Genomic DNA, 23,275 nt, shown 5'->3' on the forward strand with positions numbered 1-23,275 from the left:
ACCTTGACTTGCATAAAGAATGAAAAACACTGTGTGAAATAGCTCACATCACTCAATTTTCAAGGTGTGGTATCGGAAGCATAATCAACAAGAAACATCCACCATAAGTGTTTACAGATTACAAAATGACCTGACGAAAACTTCAGATAGCCTAACCTTTTTTAAGCTCTTGGTATCTTAAGTGCCAATCATAAGAGTTTAGGGCCAATCATCTGGAGTTCTGTAAACTGGTTTTGCAATGTCCTGCAAACTTTAAAGCATAACTTCTTCTGGAGAATATTTAAGATTTTAAAGATTCTTTTTTTTTCATTTCTTCCATAATGTGGTATGCAAAAGTGCTCCAATGAAGTGGGGAGAAGCGTGGGAAATGCTGTGAAAGTGTAGATTGCATTTGTTTGATATCTTGTGAAAAAGAATAAGGGTTGCAGGGTGTTACTCACTGAAGTGTGTACGTTAAACTTGCCCACATCAGAGGCTACTATTGTCCCTAGTTGAATTGAATGATGTCATGCTTTAGTTTGAGTCTCTCAGCAGCAGTGATCAAGACGGGGGTCTCTCTCTCTCTTTTCTTCCTCCCCCCCCCCCCTCCTAACTGGGAATGAGAGGACTGAATCAGTGAGAATTGCAAATCATGTTTCTGAAGGACCATTGTGTTATTAAGGGTTTTAATAATACATAAAAACGAAGTCAGGTAGTACTTTTGTAAAAAGAGCATTGTTGGCTGCTGGTGCATCTCGAATGTACATGGAAGCTGGCACTTGACTTTTTTTTTTTTTTTTCCCTGTAGCAAACCTGAAATACCAGTTTTTTTAAATAGTAAAATGGATTTGTCCACTTTTTTTGGTCTAACAGGTAGGATTTAGGTAGTAAAGTTTGTATTGTATTTTATTTAAGCCACTTAAGTACAACATGACTGTGCAGTTCTAAGTTTGCCCATTGGGCTACTACAGTACTTTGCTATGTTTTAGCTTTTGTTAATGACTGTAAACTAGTACATTTTGGATTGACTGTTTCTAAGAAGGTCTTGACAGTAAGTGTGGACTGCCAAGGAGCCATTTTTGGAGTGATGACGGGTTTAATCAGATTGCAAAGCAATTCTTGACTTATTCTTAAAGTGAAATTTCTGTGATAGTGTACCTAGAATGTTGGCATCTTTCACAACAATGCTGCTAATTTATTGCATGTATTGCTCACTTGCCAGACTGTACAGACTTAAAAGCAATTGCATTTTTAAGCCTATATTGCCAAATATTTGCTTTCAGGCAATAATAGTATTTTGTTGTTTGTTATTTTCCTGTACCATGTCTCCATAAGTTGTTCTGCTGTAGATGAGTCAGAAAGCAATAATGGAAGCTTATTATTATTATTTGTTGTTGTTGTTTCATTTATTAAATAAATAGTATGTTGCCTATAAACATCCATTGGTAGTATAGCATTTCTTAAAAAAAAGACCAATGTGAAAGTAAATCACCACCATAGCAGTAAAAAAAAAAAAAAAAAAAAAAAAAGAGAGAAAACTATAAACTGTGTGAAATAAGTTATCCAGTTTTACATTTTTTTATAAATGCACAATGACTGTTAGAATATGTGTCACGAATGGAGTTGTATTGAATGCATAACACTAAGGTACCATACCAAAAGCAAAACTCTGTTAGCTAGATACTATTCGACACGGCTCTTCACAATTGAAGTCTGCATGAATCAAATTGATTTAATCTTCACATCTAAATTGAATATAAAACCCTCTTATGTAGTATCTAATCCAATCTCTGTGTCTTTATAGGTTGATAATTCTTTTGATATAGAAATCCAATGTTTTCTACATAAGCTGTGTGAGCTGTCTGCCAGCTGCAGTATAGCTCCTCTGTTACCAAAACATGCTGAAGTAAGCATTTCTAAAGTGTGTGCTGACAGATCTGTAATTGCATTGTGCTGAAGTTTAATTGGGCAGATAAATATGTTGCTCTTGCAGTAAATGTAGGCTTCTGCATACCGGTATGAAAGGGGCTTTATTTTTCAATAAGAGAGTGTGCTATTATGAAGCTTCTCTTACAATGCCCTCTAATAATAGAGTGTACTCTGAACAACGGACCCTTTCACGTTAAAGGCTTTTCTTTTAATAAAGTCTCGCCCAAGCCGATTCCCAAGGAGTGCAGCTAACAGGATTATATTTGTCGGGACACTTGTATCTTAATATTGTGGTTTTTTTTTTTTTTTTTTAAATTGGCATTGGTGTCTAAGTTAACCTGCCAGAGAGAATCTGATGTTTCATGAAAATTGATTTATTTGAGAATTGATTTGTTAACTGTCAATCTTTTCAGCGTTTACTTGCTGGGGCATCGGCCTTTCTTCAGTGTTGCTTTCAGGAATTCAATTTGTGTGTATTACCTTCTCTTGCTTTGTGTTCAAAATTGTTAATTAGAATTCAGTGACATCATAATTCAGAACAGCTGGCAAGAGAAACACCACTAAAGTTGAGTAGATATTTATTATTGAAAATGATAAATACAATTTTGGGTTGTACTGTAGTCATTGAGGATAAAATTAGGCGTACATTGTGTAGATCGTTGTGGGTGATAGTTATTTAGCCTCTGACATTCTGTACAACTAGAAATAGACCACCCCAGAGACCCTGTGTGCCGAGAAAGCCCAGGAATGCTGTAGACTCAAGTTATAACTCAGCACTAATCTTACAGAAGATTGGCATGATAGCCAAAATGGGTATGGTATTTTAAAAAAGCAGATGTTTGCCGATTTTTTTTTTCTACATGTCTATCTAGTTTTACAGCCTTTTAGTTGTGGAATTTTTATTTATTGCTGTTTGTAATGTACATATGTCAGTAAAAGGGCTGGAATGTGAGAATTCAGCTATTGTATGTATTTGTACAGCCATTTCAAGTTGCAGTATATAAAAGCAACTTGGTACAAAAAGATCTGTTAACTTTTTGTAGCAAAAGTTTTGCATTTGTGGATGAAGAAAAAAAAAGTTACAAGAAATAGATGTTTACAATTATTTATTTCAGCAATATATTTTTTTGCAAAACTCCAAAAATGCTAATTTAAAAGTATTCATACCCTTTGATGCTATGACAGTATTGTGTATAAGGTGCTTGAAATTACAATGTGATAATGCAGAACCTAATTCTAGAAAATGCTGGATGTGTAGGTGAGCATTCTTAGAGAGAATAAAAGGGTAAGGCATAGGATGATTGCTGTCATTACCAATAAGTCAATATGGGTAAAAGAGCTATCTGAAGAGGTTAGGCATAAAATTATTTATTGTCATAAAGCTGAAGAAAGATGCAAGAAGATTTTCAAGCATCTGAGTATCCCGATTTCAACTGTTCTTTCTATTATCAAGAAGTATAAGACTTTCACCAAGAATAGAATAATTGTGAGGAAGGTTAACAATCTGAGACAAAGATATTCAAAGTGAATTGACTGCAAATGGGACTGGGGTTTCCATTTTAACCCTAGGTTGAGTATTGCATGGTGTAGTTCTTAATGGTCGCAGGCCAAGGAAAAAGCCACTCTTAGAAAAACATCACAAAGACAAAAGTTTGAATGACTTGGAACAATTTTATGTTGAAGAATTGTCAATAATCATGCTAAAAGCTCATTGATAAATATCCTAATCGTTTAAAAGAGGTTATTATTGCTAAAGGTGCCTCAACTAGCTATTAATTTAATTGTCCTTATCAGGGTATGAATACTTTTGAATTAGTATTTGTGGAGTTTTGCAAAGATAATTGCTGAAATAAATAATTATAGACATCTATTTCTTTATAAAAAAAAAAAAAAAAAATGTCCTCATCCACAAAAGCAAAACTTTTGCTATTGGGGTATGTAAATCTATAATTAGAACGAAATATCCTTTTGAAGGAAACGGCAGAGTAATTTTAAATCAGGAGAGTTTCAAATTGGAAAGGTTACATTGACAAGTCAACATAAATAAACCTTGCATCGAAGTGTGATTCATACAGTGTAGCTAACAGAGGGATTGTGTCCAAATAGTAGGTAAACCGTTTAAAATCTGTGTAAGATCTCACCAGACACAAAACCTTGTTTTACAAGCCTGTTTCCTTGTGGGTGTCGATAAACATGTGATAATCCCTTTTCTTATTGTGTCCAAACAAAAAGGAAAGTAAAACAATGCATGGTACAATTAACACTTATATTGTTTCACCTTGGTGACCCTGGAGCATGTCCTTTTGGCTGTTGAGTTTTATATATGCTACTAACATATAAACTGAATTGGCTGTAAACATTGCTAATTAGCCATGAAAGCTGCAAAAAGACACGTTTTCATTGCTGTTAAGTCTGATCAGTCAATGTTTAATCTGCACAGCTGCCTTGTAAAACATGAAGTAAAATGAGTTGAGCGTGTTTTGCTCATGCTTGCTTTAGGGTTAGGCAGTCAGTGTTTCCTTAACAGATTTTTTTTAAAGTGAAGTAAAACAAAAATCTCCTTCTGTATCCATTACATTAATTGTAATGACACTAACGTTTTAGCTCCTTCCTGATTTTTAAATTCACAAAATACAGTCAATGACTAGAGGGAAATATGCTTTTGACACAATGACTCTTCCAATTGAACAATTCTTACCTTTCTCTTGTACTGTGTGTATATTGTTTAATAGTTTTACTCCACGGGCAAAGTATATTTTGTTAAACCTCCTTTCTACTACTTTTTTACAGATGATTACCATCTCCCTCCAGATGCCCTGCCCCCCCTACCAGAGGTCCCGGATGGTCAGACAGCACTGAGCACTGTCCCTTTGGGACGCTTTCATTCAGAGAAGAGAGCTTTTCGATACTGTAGTGTTCGAAGCATGGACTCCTCCGACAGCGACCGGCCTGTGAGCTACAGCTCCACCTCCTCCTCTGCCTCCTCTCGTGACAGCCACTGCTCCTTGGGCAGCCGCACCACCCTGGTCTCCAACAGCCACCTGGGCCTAGGCCTGGGCCCTGCTCTGCAGGACCGGGATGTGGGAGCAATCCGACTAGAGTTGGTCCCTGCCAGGCAGCTGGACTGTAGAGAGAGGCAGGGGAGCCAGGTAGAAGGGTCAGTGGCAGATGAGAAGAGGCTGAGCAGTGTGAAGAGAACTGATAGCAAGGGATCCGGAAAACACAATGCAACATCGACGCCGGACGTCGAGCCAGCCAGTCCCAAGCTCCTTTACGTGGACAGAGTGGTCCAAGAAATCCTTGACACAGAAAGGACCTATGTACAAGACTTGCAGAGCATTGTGCAGGTAAGGATGCTGGCCTTATGTCTATATTTTTGTTTAGAATTTATAATGTAGCTATCTTTGGGAACCTTGTATTGACTTTCCAAAAAAAAAAAAAAAAAAAAAGGGGTCTAATTTGAAGCAAATATTCAAGAATTGTAAACTTGGTTGCTTTTCTGCAAAGGAGAATCCAACCCTAATCAGCAATGACGTATGTTTTTCTTTCATGTCTCTTCTTTTTGTTTCGGCTGCTCAGTCAAGCGCTGGGAAGCCAAAACAAGAGCTGACTGCTTATAGCAGTGTTCATCACTAATTTTCAGAAGGGGGCCACTTTCGGCGATAAGACATCAGTGTGAGGGCCGCCACACCGCCTTTTTCACATTTGTGTATTGTCAGGGGCCACACCAATGTGCACCAGGGGCCACCAGTGGCCCGCGGGCCTTGCAATGAAGAACACTGGCTTAGATCCTGGAGGAAGGGTTGCCCTCAGCCGCAGATTTCCTGAGGTTTCCCCCTAAAAAAATAAAAAATATGCGAGTAGGGGTTTTTTCCTTACCTGAGTGCCGAGCGGTTCGTATTTAGTTCTGCAGGGTGAGTAGTTGGGTTGGAGAGGCTGGGCTTTCTCCCCTGGTGCAGTCATGCTCTGGGGAACGGGCCATGTCTCAGCTGCTGATTTTCATTAAATTCAGTATTTGGGGGATAGGTGATAGGAGCGCATTCATTATTTATTATTATTCATTCATGGTTTGGCGGCCTTGTCTTTTTGAGGGGATTTGGCCACAGCCACTTCCTATCTGCAGCACTGGGATGCATGTAACTGTTCATGTTTTTCCAGCCGGCCTCACGGAGTTAGCCGTCGGGCACCCACGGACGAGGCCTCGGTCCAAATGTTTCTTTCACTCGGGCCCTGAGTGCCCTCCACAGTCATTGGGCTCTGAGCTCCCTCACAGTTCATAAATATTTTCTGCAATTGCAATCCTCATCATTTATTCATTCATTCATTCATTGCAGATTCTGTGTGCTGAAAAGGGTTTAGATCACAAACAGCAACACATGCAAAAGTACTGTATGTAATGTTCAGTGAAATCTTACCTTGGTTTTTCCTACTCCAGTTGCAGTGTTTATATGTATTTCTCAAGAGGGCTACTGCTTTTTGAGTGTGATCCAGACACACAAGATAACATGACAAGTAGGAAGACGTTTTCTTCTTTTCACATGCATCTGTCAAGTTAAGTTAGCATCAATAATTGGAAGTATACATAATATGATGTCTCGCATGCTTAGATTAAAGTTTCTTGGCAGGGTTGCAGTGTGATAAGTTTTAAAGAAGTCTTTAGACTGAACCAACTTGTATAAACTGAGAAGTCTCATATTTAGGCTGTCAGACTAATTCAATACCATATGTGGACTAAATGTATAGACTCCCATTCCATAGAAACATATTGTATAAATCTTCACAGAAAAGCTAAATAAATAACTTACAAGACCTCTATTATTGTAGATTTACTTTACTGTTTTGCTCACATAATGAAGTCATGAACTTTGTAAGCCAATCTATATAATTTTTTTAAATATTATTATTATTTTTGCAGCTAAATTTTGTCTCCCCTTGCTTCCTGGTGCATCCCATCATATCCTTTTACCATCTTCTGTTTTCTTTTCTTCCCAGTGACATGGCTTTCCTTCCATAGTTCAAATCGTTTCTTTAAACAGGCCATGACCAACAGGAAGCTTGGGCCTTTTCTGGGGGACATCCAGGCCTTTTGAGATGAGGGTCCCTGGGAAATGTTCTGTTTCCATTCAAACAGTGCCATAGATGCAGTTGTGATGAAAAGAAAAAAGGATAGAGGAATAACAAAAAAAAAACTCCTGGGGGTAGAATGTTGCAGAAAAGGCTAAACATAGCTTCATTCTACAGGGGAAAAAATGAATTGGTTTCTGACTGAAATGCTTTTTTGAATAAGAATTTCTTGTGGACCATTATTGTACTATGGGGGGAAAAAAGCTATTTCTTCCAGGGACTTTTATCATCTCATGACAAGTGTTTGTTGCTTTTTTGGTTGTCTCACGATACATCAAATCTCTACATTTTGTAGAGCCATTCCCAACAGTGGTATGGTTCTAGGACTCAAGGTACTTAATTATTTTCAAATAATTAAGATCATATTGGTTAAAAGGGCCAAGCCATTTGAAGCACCTAGGTCTCTCTCTCTCTCTCATGGGAACAAAACCTAGCAAGTCATAACAGTGAAGTGTGAAGCTCGGTAGGTGGTCTCTCAATAACAGTGAAGTGAGCATCATTACACAGTTAGACACAAGCAAAAACAAACACAACAGGAAATGGTAACTCTGGGAACTTGCTTAACGCTTGGGTGTGTTTGACCACATTGCCCTAACTATAGAACTGTAGAGGAAGTAATCAACCCTAATCTAATAATAGTCTGTCATTCCTTTTTTTTGTGAGTATCTGTGCCACAACACTAATAGTAAAAGTTGTATTCAGGAAAACTTATGCAACAAACCTACCAAATAAATTTCAACTAATATAACTACAGCAGGTTTATTTTTAGCAGCTGTATCGTGGAAGACTATTTTTATTAGCTATATTATCATCAAGTCTGGTGAAAAGGCATGTAGAATATGTGTTAATGTATGATCAAGACTCATCTACATGATGTTATCATAACAGAGCTGATCGAGCACTGCTGTCTGCCAAACAACCTTGATAATTAGTGATGTCTGTGTTTTTCTTGGATGATAAATGGCTCTTTTTATGGCCCTTCCCTTGAAGATATAATACAGGGATCTTTTGTTTGTTCTGTAGGCCTTTGGCAGTAACCAGCAGTCTCACTTGTCAATGTCAGAACTGTTGATATAACCAGATATTACAATATACTGGTTTACCAGAGGGGGTCCTAGTGAATAGGCAATGTGGGGAAGATACCCTTATTTGTCAGTGCTGCCGTCCTGTTTCAGCCTATTGACCCTGTTGCGTAAGAAGAGTCAACCTTGGTTGCAGCTTTACTAACGTCTGTAGGCCTGTTGTAAATCGTACTACTTTCAGCTACACAGTACAGTAATTAAGCTGCACTAATGTAATTGCATCTGACTGCTACAGGACAACATTTGGGGAGTTTTTTAACCTAACCTGCGTCAGAGGAGAAAGTTTCCTCTGGATTTTTTTTTATCTATCTGAGGCTTTTCATGGGTAATATTTCTGGGTGTGATTTGTGTAGTTATGCATTAAATTATTTAATTTTTCAAGAACAAGGGATTGACGCAATGCCATATAAAAAGGTGTTAGAGGTGTTAGATAATAAATTAACTGTTAAAAAAAATAAAAAACGTAATGAGCCAAACAATGTAAGTGTTTTGAGGTACACAGTAGATATTGGAATTTTCATTTTGTGACATGTTGAGTACAGGCACTGTTCTTTTCTTAGACTTAGGTACAAGCATAGCACCTAAAACAAGGTGAAGCCCTAAGACTTTGAAGGACCTGGGTGGATCAATTTGAGTGTAACATATTACAGTACTATGGAATAATGCCCCATAAATAGTATTATCCAGCAATATAAATAACAATATGATTACCGTGTGAAAGATTGATGGAGCAGGATGTTTGTAAATTACCTGTTTATTGTATAGCCAGTGCCACAGTTGAATGTTCTGGATGAGCTGCTTTTTTATGCACAGGGTGTTTGTGCAGGAACCTTTGGGAGTAGGCAGGATGGAGTCATTTTGAGAGTTGCTTAATTGAAGGTGTTTTGGCTGTGTAGGTTAAAGGCTTTGCATAATCAAACACAGACTTGTACACAAGTACGCTGTTTAAAATGCATAGTAACGAAGCTGCCCGCACCAGATGTCAACATTATATTAGAAGGATACCTTTTATATCCGCCTCAGATGACAGTAGACTGTATGATGATGAACTGTCAGCATTAGCATTCTGTTCGTGCGTTGTGATGTCATGCCAGTAGATGGTGACAGTCACTCCTGGGAACTACATGATCGTGAAACCAGTTGAAGAGTTGCCAACAGTGACATGTTACTCTAAGGCATATGCTAGAGCAGGGGTGTCCAGAGTGGGCTCTTCTGCTCCTGGTCTTTGTTCCAACCTTGTTCTAACATGTTTAATTGAACCAATAAAAACCTCTATACCTGTTAAACTTGGAGTGGAATGATCCTCCAGGCCCGTGATTGGACACCACTGTCATAATGCTTGTCCAGAAGGATGCTTGTCCTGTTCATACTCTATGCCTAGTTTTAATGACAGTTTTCAACAGAATATGTTATCCTTTTTGGGTCTGATACATCATAATCATCCTTGCAGTAAAATGTGAACCTCTTACAGAAGTAAATTGGGGCTGTTCATTTATTTTATTTTTTTGTCCGAACATACCCATGCCTTACCAAAGTTAAAAACGGTTAGCATATGAATATACCTTTTTATTCACACACACTTGTTTGAAGATGATTTAGATCATCTGTGATTTGAGAATTTGTTTGGGGAAAATGAGTGTTCTTCAAAGGTTAAGGCTTTTTGAGTTCCCTTGCTGGTGGGATGAAGCAGGAGTTTCCTTTTGTAGGTTGTATATGTCGCTTTTATTATGCTGCCTGTTTCAGTTAACAAGTGTTATATTTTCTGCTGACAGACAAACCACTGCAAGCTTAGTATTTTTTGAGTTTTAAAGCTGGAACAGTCTCTCCCTCCCTAGAATTTATGTGGACAGTAACCTTACAGTCAGGGATTTACTTTAGCTAACTGGCGTGTTGGCTTCTGTTTGAAATTAACTGGTTTGTCTTTTACCTAGGTGTCTGTTAATGTTGGAAAAAGTTTCAGCATGCATGACTATAGGACCGGTCTAGTTTTGTTACAAAGGGCATGGGTTTTAAGCAAACACTGCCAAGCATCGGATAATAACTGGATGTATCTAGTCCTTGTATTTTAATAGTTGTTAGGGATTTTCATTTATTAGTTTCATCTATATGTTGGTGTTAGTGTTTTTTTTTTACAGTAGTCTGTGAACAGTGTGTTTTATTTTTTCTAACCAATATTTAAACTTATTTTCATATACTCTTCATATTGTTTGCATGATACAAGTTAATACCCCATTGAGAACACTATTTAATTTAGTCAAATATGTACATTTAGTTAGTAGCTACAGTGTACTAGTTTCTTCAGTATTTGTGTTATGTGGAGCCTACACAGACACAAACGAGTAGTTTTGTGTGTTTTTTATTTTATTTATATATTTTTTGTTTCCGATGCTTCTCAGGTTAAGGTAGAGGTTAAGTATATCAGGTCACGTTACATTAGCAGGCTTGACATGAAACATAACCCCTGGACAACTAGAACCAGGTTCATAGATTGGACAGTGGCCCTGCCTTATCTAGGATAACTTTTTGAAGTTTTGTTTAACTTTTGAAAAGAAACATATCAGTAAGATCTCAAAGAACCCCCACAAAGCCAGTTCCTGCCCTGTGAAAGCAGCTAAGCTCCTCAAGCAGATAAGTGATAACTGAAGTATCCTAGAGGCAGTGACTGAATAATCGGCTTGCTTTAGTATGTTTGAGCCCTGAAGGTATTTTAAAAAACTACATTTAATTTCATTAAGCTGTGCAATTATCACTTGAGTAAGTGGGAATTGATGTTTTGTATTACTATAATATATCCCAATTTTTTGATACGTTAGAATTGGTAAAATGTAGGCTATTGTATGCAGCAGTTTTGAAAATCTGATAAGTTGCTGTGGTCTCTTTTCTTAAGCCTTTTACCTGTGGTGGCTAATGCTATGGCAACAGCTCAAACTAAAATAACATTAAATTAAATTAAAAAGCAGATGCAGTAGGATCCATAGATTAAGGTCACCAATATGTTCCCTTAGTCCAGGGATCTCCAACCCTGTTCCTGGAGAGCCCCAATCCTGCAGGTTTCCTGGGTGTCTTTACATCATCAATGGCTAAAGATCTGGAACACCTGTTAATCTTTACTAATTAAGCCAATAATTGGTGCAATTAAGTAACTGAGAGATTGGTTGAAACGAAAACCAGCAGCCACAGTAGCTCCACCAGGACCAGGGTTGGAGACTTCTGCAAAACTAGTTTAACATGTTTGGATTGAAGAATATCTAATAATAAAGTTGACCAAAATCCATGCAATGTCTTACATTTTTACAAGAGTGGACCTTGTAGTCTAAAAATGATGAAAGCACTTGCCAGAACATTAGTCGACTGGGCTTGGTTTTTAACTTTTCTTGAAATAAACCATCATGCGCAAACTCAACCTTAGAAACCTTAATTACTTGTATCAAACGTGAATACTGTGCATCACATTTTTGGTTTGGTCTTGTCAGCATTTATCCTAGGCTTGGCAACTCAGTTTTATTGCATAACTTATGAGGTTTAACTTCTGTGAACTGGAATCATTAGATATATTTTGTAACATGGAAGATTGATGAACATTGACTCATAATGCAATAATTTAGAAGAACGTTTTCCATAGTGATTTCTTTTATGTGGTAAACACTGTACCTGGCTCTCCCATACTTTCTGCCTTTTGACCATCAGCCTTTGTTTAAACTGCTACACCCAATATATTACACATTGTGAGGTCATTTTGTGACCAGAGTATGAGTGACAGGCTACTTTATTATTATTTCAGGCTACTTTATTATTATTATTATTATTATTATTATTATTATTATTATATTATTATTATTTTAGAGTCTTCCTGTGAAGTTTGCAACATTACACTGTCTGATTAAAATCTTTGTTTAAGCATTTTACAGCCACATAACATTGTTATTGCTATAATTCAACACAACACAGAGATGAATTGTAGATTTCAGATGGGATCTCGGAAACCTGTAGAAGCTAGAGAGGTTTTGAATGTATCTTCAGTTTCAGAAACGCCACAATCCAATCCCAAATGCTTACAAACGTAGATTTAGCAAATTGCATTTTAAGACATGCTATTGATAAAAAGGTATGTTATACATCTAGGTGCTATACTTACTGCCAGCTGTCAGAAGACTGCTGAAAATAATGAAGTTTTGCATCACCTAGAATTTTATGATTGAGACATTTAATGTATGTAATTCAATATGTTAACCTAACATTATTCAGAAGGTTTCTGTAGAGTTTATGAAACAAAATATGTTAATTCTGTAGAATGATGCGAAACCTTTGGCCATAGCTGTACATAGGCATGTATCACTGTTGTGGCAGCATAGCATTTGCAAGCAGTAAAATATCTGATTGTTTTTTTTTAAATTTTATATTTTTTATAACAGTTACAAGTTGAGGAGGGGGAACAATGTTTAACATCACATACCACAGATCATACTCTGTTTTGAACCATTAACTGGAGACCACATGCAGGGGTTACTGCAGTAAATCTTTAGCTTGGTTCTGTGAAAGCTTGAGGTTAAGTACCACTTCTGTGCCTGGGCAGCTATTGTAAGTGTGCTATGAAAGAATGGGGTAGTAAAAGTGCTTCTGGACCAGACCAACCAGTAGCTCCTCATTAATGCAGCTGGCCTTTGACCTTGAGCTTAGGGTTATCCAGAAGCAGATGTGCTGGCTTTATTGCTGGTTAAAGTGTTCCTGAGGCAGGTACTGTGGCTGGAGCAGGTGTGTATCGGATCTGTTACACAATGATGGAGGGGTACCATCTGTTTGGGAGAGCAGTTTGCACGGGTGCTGATTGATTGCAGTGTGCTTTGTTTTGTAAATAATTCTTGCCTTGGGAATTCAGACTTCTTTTTGTATCTTGTGACAATGCTGTGAAAACTTTATTATTTAACTATGGGACCTGACATTTATCTTGCTCTAAATCTCATTTGATTAACTGAGTCATCACTCACTCATTTAGGGCTGAAATCTTGGGTGTAGGGTTGGATTGGGCCAAAATAATAAAACAAAGGTTAGCACAGTATTTTTCAGATTCAAATAAATTAACAAAATATCAGGAAGAAATGTTTTCCAAATGATGGTTTAGGAGAGGAAACCGCAAAATCCTACAAAAATAACTGGATATGTTTAGGTAAAAATATGCAGAATACAAATTCCTACAACAAACTAGCAAATACTTTAACCCACCTTTTTGTTTGCAACCTTAGCTGAATCTAGACAAACAAGAGCATTGACACGAGATTTGTTTCCCATACAATTTACATTTTGTCATATCAAAGGGTCCATGTACACTCTTCACAGCTGTAAAGATTATTGTATGCTTTTCATCCACTGTTGCCTATGGTTGTCCTGAGTTATAGTTGTAACCATGGGAACTTCAGTTAAGACTTGAGTTTGGTATATTGACCAGTAAAGTTTTACACACTACTAACAAAGTGTTGTTTTTTTTTTTTTTTTTTTTTTTTTTTTTTTTTTGTTTTTTTTTAAATAGGATTTTTACTTTTGTTTTCCTAATTACCAGCTAATAGCTACAGTTGTTGTGACTACAGTGTATCCCAGGCAAGCCTGACAGAGGTTGAATTCTGCAGCTAAAGAGGCAATTACCTAATTGCAGTGCTGTGTTATATAAATGCAGTCAAGCAACCTTAACACTACAGTGGTAGACACCAGGAGTAGTGGAGGCAAAGTTGTGTCTTTACCAACTTCAGAGAAAACATTATGAAAGCACTAAAATGTTACTTGGTTTTTCCACACTGTGTGAATAACAAAATGACTTTTTAATAGGCTCAGAGTGCCTTTTAATGACATATTTATGGTACTGTTGACAGTATAAAACTGTTTTGACCAGAAGCAGCCAAAATACGGTGTGTGGTGAGCATATCTAAAGAGCTGAATGTGGTAGGATTGTCCTGCTTTTGAAATGACTCTCTTGAAGTGTGGGGTTAGGATATTTTCCCACTTTTGGAAGAAAACAGGCCAGGGGTCTAGGAAGTGCTGTGTTAATGTTGCAGCCTTTCACGTTGCGCTTTGTGGACGGTAGTTCAAATACCAATAAATCTGCATAATTGGTAGTCTCTGGGGGAAGACTTTGATATTCATGAGGACTATTACATTAGTGGTTATTTTAATGTGATTTTAAAATGAATAATTACAGCAGTCTAACAAAAATGCTCATTTATAATGTCACCTTTTTAAGACTTTTTTTAATTTTAATTTTAAAATCCTTAACATTAAGTTATTTCTTCTATTTTTGCTCGATGTGCATATTCCATGTGAAAATTTTGAACTGTACTCTAGCATCTAATCAGTAAAGGCTCCAATAATTGGATCCATATGACCAGAAGGTCCCTTCTGTCACTTAGCAGATCCTGAGCTGATAAACCCTGCACACATGATTGCTCAGCTGGAAAAATAAGAGATGGTTGTGGTTTTAGTTTCATCTGGTTGAGTTTGAGGAATAATTGAATTAAATTTTAAATTACTGTTTGCGTTGTCTGGAAACCTTTTAGAAAGCACATGTAGTTTTGCTGCTTCTTAATGGACCCCTTGTTGAAAATGTAGAGACCATTGTATGGTTTTAAAAAAATAAGTGAAACACAAAAAATAAAAACGTCAATAGGTTTCAAAGGCTAAGCTATGTGGATTTGGCTGTGCATAACTACAACTCATTCATGTAAAATTGCATATGTTTCCAATGATGCTGTTGTTGTGGGTACTGTAACCCTCATGTGGTTAATAGATTATGGTAAATAGAAGAATGTTTTTTTTTTTACTTGACACCATGAGTTACGCCTGCAGTTCTACGACTCATATAGTCTCATATTAGCCTGTACATCAATGCTAAAGATAATTCACGTTTTTGAAAGTTTTTATAGTGCTTAATCAAGTGCCTTTGTACTATTAGAAGCGAGTTTAAATTGTGTTGAGAAGCACCCTTTAGATTCAGAAGCTTTGCTTTAATTACATTTTAAAATTCACTTATATCCAACAGACATGAGCTGGTGTTCCAGGCATTAAACCCATCTTGTGAATGCTGGCACTTCCAGGCCTGAATGGGACCCCTGATGAGAAGGAACATTGTGATTTCTGTGAAAACAAAGTGTGGTTGTGCTTTTGGTGTCATAGCTCTTCCTGTGGGGAAGTGAGAAGTACAGAATATGCTTTTGAGAATACTTTGGTAGGCATCAGGATTTATTGTTCAGACAAATTAGACTACCATTTTTTCTATCTATAATTCAACTATTTAGCAAAAATGTTTTTCAAATAACAAACCTTTTTTTTTTTTTTTTTTTTTTTTTTTTTTTTTTTTTAAAAACAAGCAACTTCCTCTGAGGAGAAGAGTCTTTTTTTAATGCAATGCTCTGTTCAGGCTCCAGCTACATACTTTTGCTGAGGTAGAATTTCCATACAAGGATGTCCCTGTTCTTATCTCTGCAGAGTTCTGTTACATATTGGAAAAAAAATGCAGTGCATCACAGGTCATGCACAGATGTATCAAGGAAGGAGTCTATGTTTAACAAATCTCTTAACGGGTAGTCAAAATACATTGATAATAGCACCAACTATTATAGATTGTCTCTTGTTTCTTGCAGCCGGGCTGTTGGCATCTTCACGTGTTGCATCTTGAATGAGTAAAACAAGCACGGTTTGTTACTTTGCTACCATCAGCACTGGGCCCTGCCTTGTATCTGCCTTAGCTTGTCTGTCAGCAAAAGCATAGCTTCACCGCTTCCCAATTTGTGACAAGTCCTGTTAGTCGTAAGAGCTTATCTGATTCTGGGTAAAGCACTAAAACATGGCCGTTCTACTTAGGATTATAAAATAGATTAGCATTATAAGGGCCAACTCATAAACCGCTGTAAAATGATTTCAGTTTCTAATAAGCAGGTTTGGCTCTTTAAATAAGTGGAAGTAATATCAATAATAAGAAAGAGATTGAAGAGTTTTAAGAGCTCCACAGTGTTTTAGAGCTGATGGCTCTTGTGTTCATGGTGTAGTTAAGATATAAAACAAAATGGATTGAAAAGTATATTATTGTTGAATCGTTTGTCTACTTTTATTAAAGTTGTATGTCACAGTTTGTGATAAAGTATAAAGTAATGGATACAAAAGGCAGAAATGCCGATTTGCAGCAGTTATTGTTTTAACAGTTAGGTTTAGCAGTGAACCATGTATGCTTTTATTTAAAGCTGAGCTGTAAACTTGTTTATGGCGTAATCATCTCATCTTTGCACTCCACACAATGTGTTTTAATCTGGATCACAGGCAGAGTGGGAGTTCAGAGGGAGCACAGAGAGGGTGATGCCATTCTTTAGATATGAGATACGTGGCGCGACTGAACATCTATCTACTCCATCTCTGTCTGTGCTGATAACTTTTAAAACCACTTGTGTGTAAGTACTCCCTAATATCTAGGTTTTTCTTTCATTTATATACCAGTAATGTGTGATGTACAGGTATGCACAAGTATGGGGCGGGGGGTTACAGTGATAACTCTGTGACAGCTGTGTGTTGGGTTAGTCACAAGGATGTTACACCTGTGGTTGGGCTGTCGTGTAAAGAAATATTGGTGCTATGCAGAACATAGATTGTTGAAGTATGAGGGCAGCAGGTTCTTTACAGTTTGAGATGCCAAGCATGTTGGGCCATAAAATAAAGACCTTCATGGGGATTTTAAAATTCCTCTGGCCAGTTATCAGAAAAGGGCAAGGGAATTGACCTTGGTTTCCTGGGAAAAGAAAACTAACAACAAACTTCATCCCCTTTGAGGGAGCTAAGTGACACTTTAAATAGCCCCTTTGTGTTTTATACAATAGCTATATAATTAGTAATTCTAATGATATTTTGTATTGAAAAAAAGATTAATATCCTCCGCCAAATAACTACATTTCTGTATTTGTATTGAATTGTATTATTCCTTTTGAAAAAAATAATCAAATTGGGGTGCGTCAGAAAGGGACAGTTTATCATAGGTACAGCATGTGTACAGTATAACAGTCTAAGAGTGCTGTCAGGGCTACTGAGCATATCTACAGTTCTGTAGTTTATTTTGCTAACTGAGTTTGCTATGATTTAGCCATTTTACTTATTTATTTATTTATTTATTTATTTAAGAAATGTCCGTTTTGTAAAAGTGGTGTTTTTATCTTCCAGAGTTTCACTGTTAGAATTACTGTTGTTCCTTTTATATTTATGTACCTAAAGCCTGTGAAATAACTGCTGTACTGAAAGACATGTCTGTCACACAGAGAAAGCCCAGTTCACCTTTTGTGCTTGCAAGCAAATAATAAATGGCTTGTTAAGGTGATAAAAGGGTTATGCACTAAAGACTGTTAATGAAGGTGCTGACAGCTGGATGAAAAAATGCTGTGCTACCTCGTCATGCTTTTCACCATCAGCTATGCCATTTTATTATTCCCACATCCATTTACCTGCTTCAAATCATAAGGAAAGATTTCACCATAGTTTTTTGTACCTCCACAGACCTGCAGTTTTGTTGTAGTGCTGCATTTGTATGTTCAGTAGAATACTTTGTTGTAAGCTGTGAAGACACCTGACCTCACTTTGAAATCCGTTCTGTTGCCAACAGAAGCTTGAACTGGCATTCTCGTCTCTTGACCCCAGATGAGGTGATACAATTACTGTAGGTCCTGCTTGCTGCTTTGTTTGAAACTTTGTGGTTCAAGGCAAAGAAGAGCTGGGATACAGTCCATTTGTTTTTGTCCAATTCCGCCCAATATGTTTAACTTCCCAATTTGTAAACTATTTTGCAATGGTTGTACAATTTTTTTTAAAAAGTGTTAATGTAAGTGGTGAAATGCATGTTCAGAATGAGCTACCTCTTGGTTGTAGTTCTGTGTTAGTTTTATCTTAACTGCTGTGTGACCAGATATCTCTCTGATTTGTGCGCTTAGACTTGTTTTTGTGTTGACAGCTTATTATATGCAATTGTCTGTTTTTCTATGGTCTATTCTGAGAGCTAAGCATGCGGATAAGCTGTAGAATGTTGAGCTTCTCCAAAGAGCTGCCCCATATTCAATACCCATTTAAAGAGTTTAAATTAGAAAGAAGGGGTGGCATGTACGCTGGGTGGAAGGGTGGTCTTTTCCTCCAACATATCTGTTGCTTTAATTACCAGTGTTCACTTTTCTTCTTATTATTTTTTAAATTACTATTATTATTACAGTTTTCTAAAAGAAATGTATTTTGCTGCTGACAATAGGACCTGCATGTGTAATGAATTATTTTCTTAGTGTGTTAAAACTGATATAAAAAATTATTATATAATTATTCCTTTACTTTTTCAAATGGAGCGGCAAGTTTTTTGTTGGTTTTTCTCAGCATTACCTATCCCTTTGTCTCCAGGATTACCTTGACTGCATCACTGACCAATCCCGGCTTTCCCTGGGGACAGAGGAAAGGTCAGAGCTCTTTGGCAACATCCGTGACATCTATCATTTCAACAGGTAAGGGGGCAGAGCTTTCCACAACTCTGCACAATCACAACACAGATTGATTTAGCACTTACATGGCAGTCCTACGAGAGGAATGTAGTGGGAGATGCTAACAAAGCTTGACAGTGACAGTGGGGTACAAAGCGTGGGATCCAAAGCGTGGGATCCCCCTGCAAGTGGAGTCTTTCTGTACGTTTAATCATTTGCTGCTGGATCTAATGTCCAATGTGCTTTGTGTGTGCAATAATTGTGTCAGTGATTTATTGTGCTGTTCGAATGTTCTGTTTGTTGTTTATGCACTTTTTTTGTCCAAAAACTCCATAAGGAATGAGGTGATTGTTTTTTCAAGGGGTTTCCCCTGTGGAATAAACATGACTGCTGCGAGTTAATGGACTTGCAATGTAATACCATATGTAAGGAAAGCCAAATATAAATAAGGGTCTGGTTTTACTAGGAAGCCTTTTAATTTTGCGTGAATAGATGGAAGCTGTTAGGAAATGTTTTTGCACTGTTCATGTTGCAGCTGTTGCATCCTAATGTGACGAGGTTTGTGGTGCTGGCTCTGATCCATCAGGGTTTAGCTTTAGACCACCAGCATGTATATTTTACTTAGACACCCAAACAGCCGTCAGATGGAAATGGCATGTAGCCATTTGCCAAACGACAGAACTCTCGCCTCATGCAATTCCCCATATGGAACTTTTAAAAGGTTGGTGGGTAGTTATGAGACCTTTTGTGTTTTTTTTTTGTTTTCATAGACAAAAAATTATTGAAACAGTTGACATTTAAACAGCAAAAATAGCCTCAATGCCAAATCCCAAAGCATATGTGTACAACTGTTTTGCTTGTGTGTTTGTTTGTTTTTTTTAAATCAGGATTTAGTTTTGTATTTCTGACGTGTTGAACTGGGTTGCAGTGCTGCTGCATGGTGTCTGTTTTCTCTTAGTTTTACAGACACCGTAGATCTTAATATACATGTTGGCTTCAGAAGGATTTTAAAACTCTGGCCCAAAGAACTTAATACATTGAAGATCTGAATAGTATTGTTTAAAGCAGAGCAAAAATATATATATATACATTTATATATATAATTATATATATATATATATATATATATATATATATATATATATATATATATATATATATATATATATATATGGGCGTTCTGGGTGAGGCTATTGTTGACAGCTTATATATAGGAATAAAGCATCAAAGGACTTTATCAATGCCATCATCAATTATTGAATTAGGGTTAAGAAGATTTTATGTCAAAGTGTCATCTTTGAGTGCTTGTTAAAGTAGAAATCCCAGTGACTGATTCACACAGCTTTTAGTCCCTTTCAGAAGTGTACACACCTCAAGTAGAGCACTAATCCTGTGAAATTGTGCAGTAAAGAGTCCCTGTGCACAAGTTGACTTAAGTATGAGGTCCATTGTTGCCCACTTTGAATTAGCTTATTTTGTTTTCTTTTTTTGTGGTACTTATAGTGAAGCATGTAAAGTCATTAAAATATTTGTTTGCTTTTCTTTTTTGGCCACATATAAAAAGGCACAGTAAGACAGAATTTATGTCAGTTATATTGATCCCAATGCGCACAGAAATCTGAGTGTAGCCTCTATCCATCCATCATTATTGTTTTGTACTTAGTTATAGCTGTTGTGAAACTCCCAGTTTCATGCTATCAATCTTTCTTAGATAGTGTCTCGTTAACAAGGTCCCAAGGTACATCCTAGAGGTTGTGGCAAGGTATTGGATTGTTCTCTACGTTTCATAGGAGCAGAGTTAACTTTTTGTGGTCTCAACCTTGTTATCATATATTGTATCAGACTTTCTACTGCATATGCAATTTATTCAGCAGAAACAGTTTCACCTCTTTTGTCACATGCAGCTATGCTGGCATCGTTTTAAAATTGCTGTCGCCACCTATTTCACGTTGACATTTTTTGCAAGAGCCACCCATGCATGTTAAAACAAGAGACATTAAATACTAATTCATTAGCAGTACCTGTCTCTACATTTTTCTTAAGGCTAAGCGTCGCGACAATGAGAGTCGATTAGGATTTCCGTTTCGGAGCTTTCGTAAATGGTCTTTTGTGCTTTTAGGACCGTGGTTCACAACTCGGTCCTGGAGGGCAGGTGTCCCTGTAGGCTTTTATTCCAACTGCACCCTAAAGTACTTTATTGGACCTTATTAGAAGCTTAATTGGTCCATTTAACTAATTTTAGAGTATGGTTAGAACAAAAACCAGGAGGGACACAGGCCCTTCATGACGTGAGTTGTGCACCACTAATTTAGGAGGTCTTCCACAGTTTTGACCCTGTGTACACTACTAAAAATAGCCCTGGTTGGCAGTCCAGTCTTGCATTCCCCAATAAACTTTAGATTTAGCTGTAGGGACAGAAGATGCATACCCTCATGAAACAGGTTTTCTACTGTGTAGAAAGTTGATTCAAGTGGTTGTTTTCATTTTCTTAAATCCAAACACGTATAAAATTCTATATTTTTTTGGTTTCATTGCAGTGAGCTCCTTCAAGACTTGGAGAATTGCAACGCTGATCCTGTAGCCATAGCAGAGTGTTTTGTTGCAAAGGTAAGATTTAATACACTTCAAGCTGGGACTTGTCTAGTCTGCCGGCCCTGAGGTTAACAGCTGGTATCCTTCAAACAAGGAATCCATGAAAAACAATACAAAATAACACACCTAGGGAGCTGCAGCACCTCAGTAAAAATAATTATTGTTTTAAACAAATGTTATATTTGCCTTCAATTCTACAACTCTTTTGGGAACAAAAATAACATATCTAATGTAATTACCTTAAAAAATGTTTTGCTTTCAGTATGAAAATGTTTTGCTGACTGTACAGTAAGATGTACATGATAAACAGCAACCTGTATTACATCTCATGTGTGTTAAGAGTTGATCAACTTTTGTGAAAACAAGACTTTTCCTAATGATAATTTAAGAAAAGACTTGTGTGTTATTATTAGAGCTTCAGCTTTTCAATTTTTTTCTCCCTTTTTCAGTGTTTACTTTTTTTGAAGATGGCTTTAATTCAGTGTATCAGGGCGTTTACATATATTTTTTTTTAAACTGTCTGAAAAGTGTATTGAATGGTTCTTTCAGCCACTAAGTTCCTGAAAACTGTTCAGATCAAATGACCGCACAGATGGGAATCACAGTGTGTATCTCAAAATTAAATAAACTGAACTATGAATGCAGTAGGGAACACAAAGTAGTAGTTATGGGATAAATATTGACTAGTTTCATTTTTCGGTTAAAAAAATAAATCAATAGAAACAAAGCACATTAATGTTAATGTAAAACAAAAAAAGGCACAGTTGGCTCTAAAATGAATGAATTTTTCTCAAGCTGTGTGCTTGTGGCCCCAAGTTCTCAGTCAGTAGCTGGACTGGCTGTAGCTATCGAGTGCTTGTGTATTTCTTTATCACGTCATGTTAAACACTGTTCTCTTGTAGCAATGATAATAATGCCCAATGAACATTGATTAATACGAAATGCACTTTGTGTCAAACCTTAATGTCTTTCATAATTAATCTTCAGAAACAAGTTTGAGTCAATGAAACTGAACAGTAAGATTACCCTGGCAGCCTGCTCTGCTTATTTGGGTTATGGAAGGCGGATCACACACTTTCTTAGTGCGATGCCAAACAAGATGATATCTACAGGGGTGATGATGAAGATATCAATGGTGCAAATAAGACTTTTTGGCAAGCAATACAAAAAGGTATAAAAACAGATATACTGGATTTTCATCTCCAGTAATATGCTTAGCATCAAGCTATTAATCCCATCATTTTTTCCTTTTTGATTGGCAGTGTTTGATACCTAATTGCTTTTCACATTCTAGTGCCAATATGCATTGGCCATTTTTAAACTTTTTTTTTTTTTTTTAAATAATGATTTCACCTGATTTGATAAACATGCATAGCTTTATGCACTGATGGTAACTTAACCTTTCAAAACAGGCTTTTTGTTGTTTTTGTTTGATCACTTGTTCATTTCTGGTTCATTTCACTCATGAAGAGGTGTGTGCCTGACATAAAAAAAAAAAAAAACAGGTGTGATTTTTTAAGAACCATTACAAATTTGTTTTCTTTTACCCCTCCCAGCAAGTACACAGTGCTCTGCAATTGTATGTCTGCTTATATTTCAAACCAAAAATGACCTGCTTCAGCAGGTAATTACTCGGTGTAATGTCTGCTGCTTTCACTTGAGTTGTCTTCAGCTTTTTCAGCTGTTAGACTTGGGTTTGACTGTTTAAAAGGTATGTTATGATGACACACACTCATCAACCTCAGGCGAGAAAACAGGGTGTGTGCAAATATAGAACCTGCTAACATGGAAACAATCAGGTAATGACTTTTAATTAATGAAAGACACATTAATCTATTTCATCATCAATAAAACAGGATACGAAATTAGAGAAAAATCAAGTGTTCTGGTAGGCTATGGCCAGTGTGCTAGCTGAAGTGACAATGGAATAAGCATTTCACAGTATCTATACTTGATCACTAGACATGGAGCTTACTCATAGATAAGATCAGTAACTACTAAAAGTTGGAATTGTACAGTGCCTGTTGGTAATCATTTATTCAATAAGGGTATTTACAGTAGCTAACTGAATGTACTGTACAAACATGCCCACGT

At 36.8% G+C, this 23,275-nt stretch overlaps 1 protein-coding gene across 5 annotated transcripts in view; it reads left to right on the forward strand.

Annotated features, from left to right (window-relative positions):
• LOC121316997 (pleckstrin homology domain-containing family G member 1-like) overlaps positions 1 to 23,275 on the forward strand; it is a 111,501-nt gene that overhangs the window by 74,979 nt on the left and 13,247 nt on the right. For all 5 annotated transcript variants that reach the window (XM_041252484.1, XM_041252489.1, XM_041252486.1 and 2 more), the window contains 3 exons: positions 4,699 to 5,255; positions 18,513 to 18,613; positions 21,127 to 21,196. In XM_041252484.1, the coding sequence (XP_041108418.1) occupies positions 4,699 to 5,255; positions 18,513 to 18,613; positions 21,127 to 21,196 (728 nt within the window). The remainder of the gene's footprint in view (positions 1 to 4,698; positions 5,256 to 18,512; positions 18,614 to 21,126; positions 21,197 to 23,275) is intronic.

This window comes from Polyodon spathula, chromosome 6 (assembly GCF_017654505.1).
Source record: "Polyodon spathula isolate WHYD16114869_AA chromosome 6, ASM1765450v1, whole genome shotgun sequence".
NCBI classification, from domain to species: Eukaryota; Metazoa; Chordata; class Actinopteri; order Acipenseriformes; family Polyodontidae; genus Polyodon; species Polyodon spathula.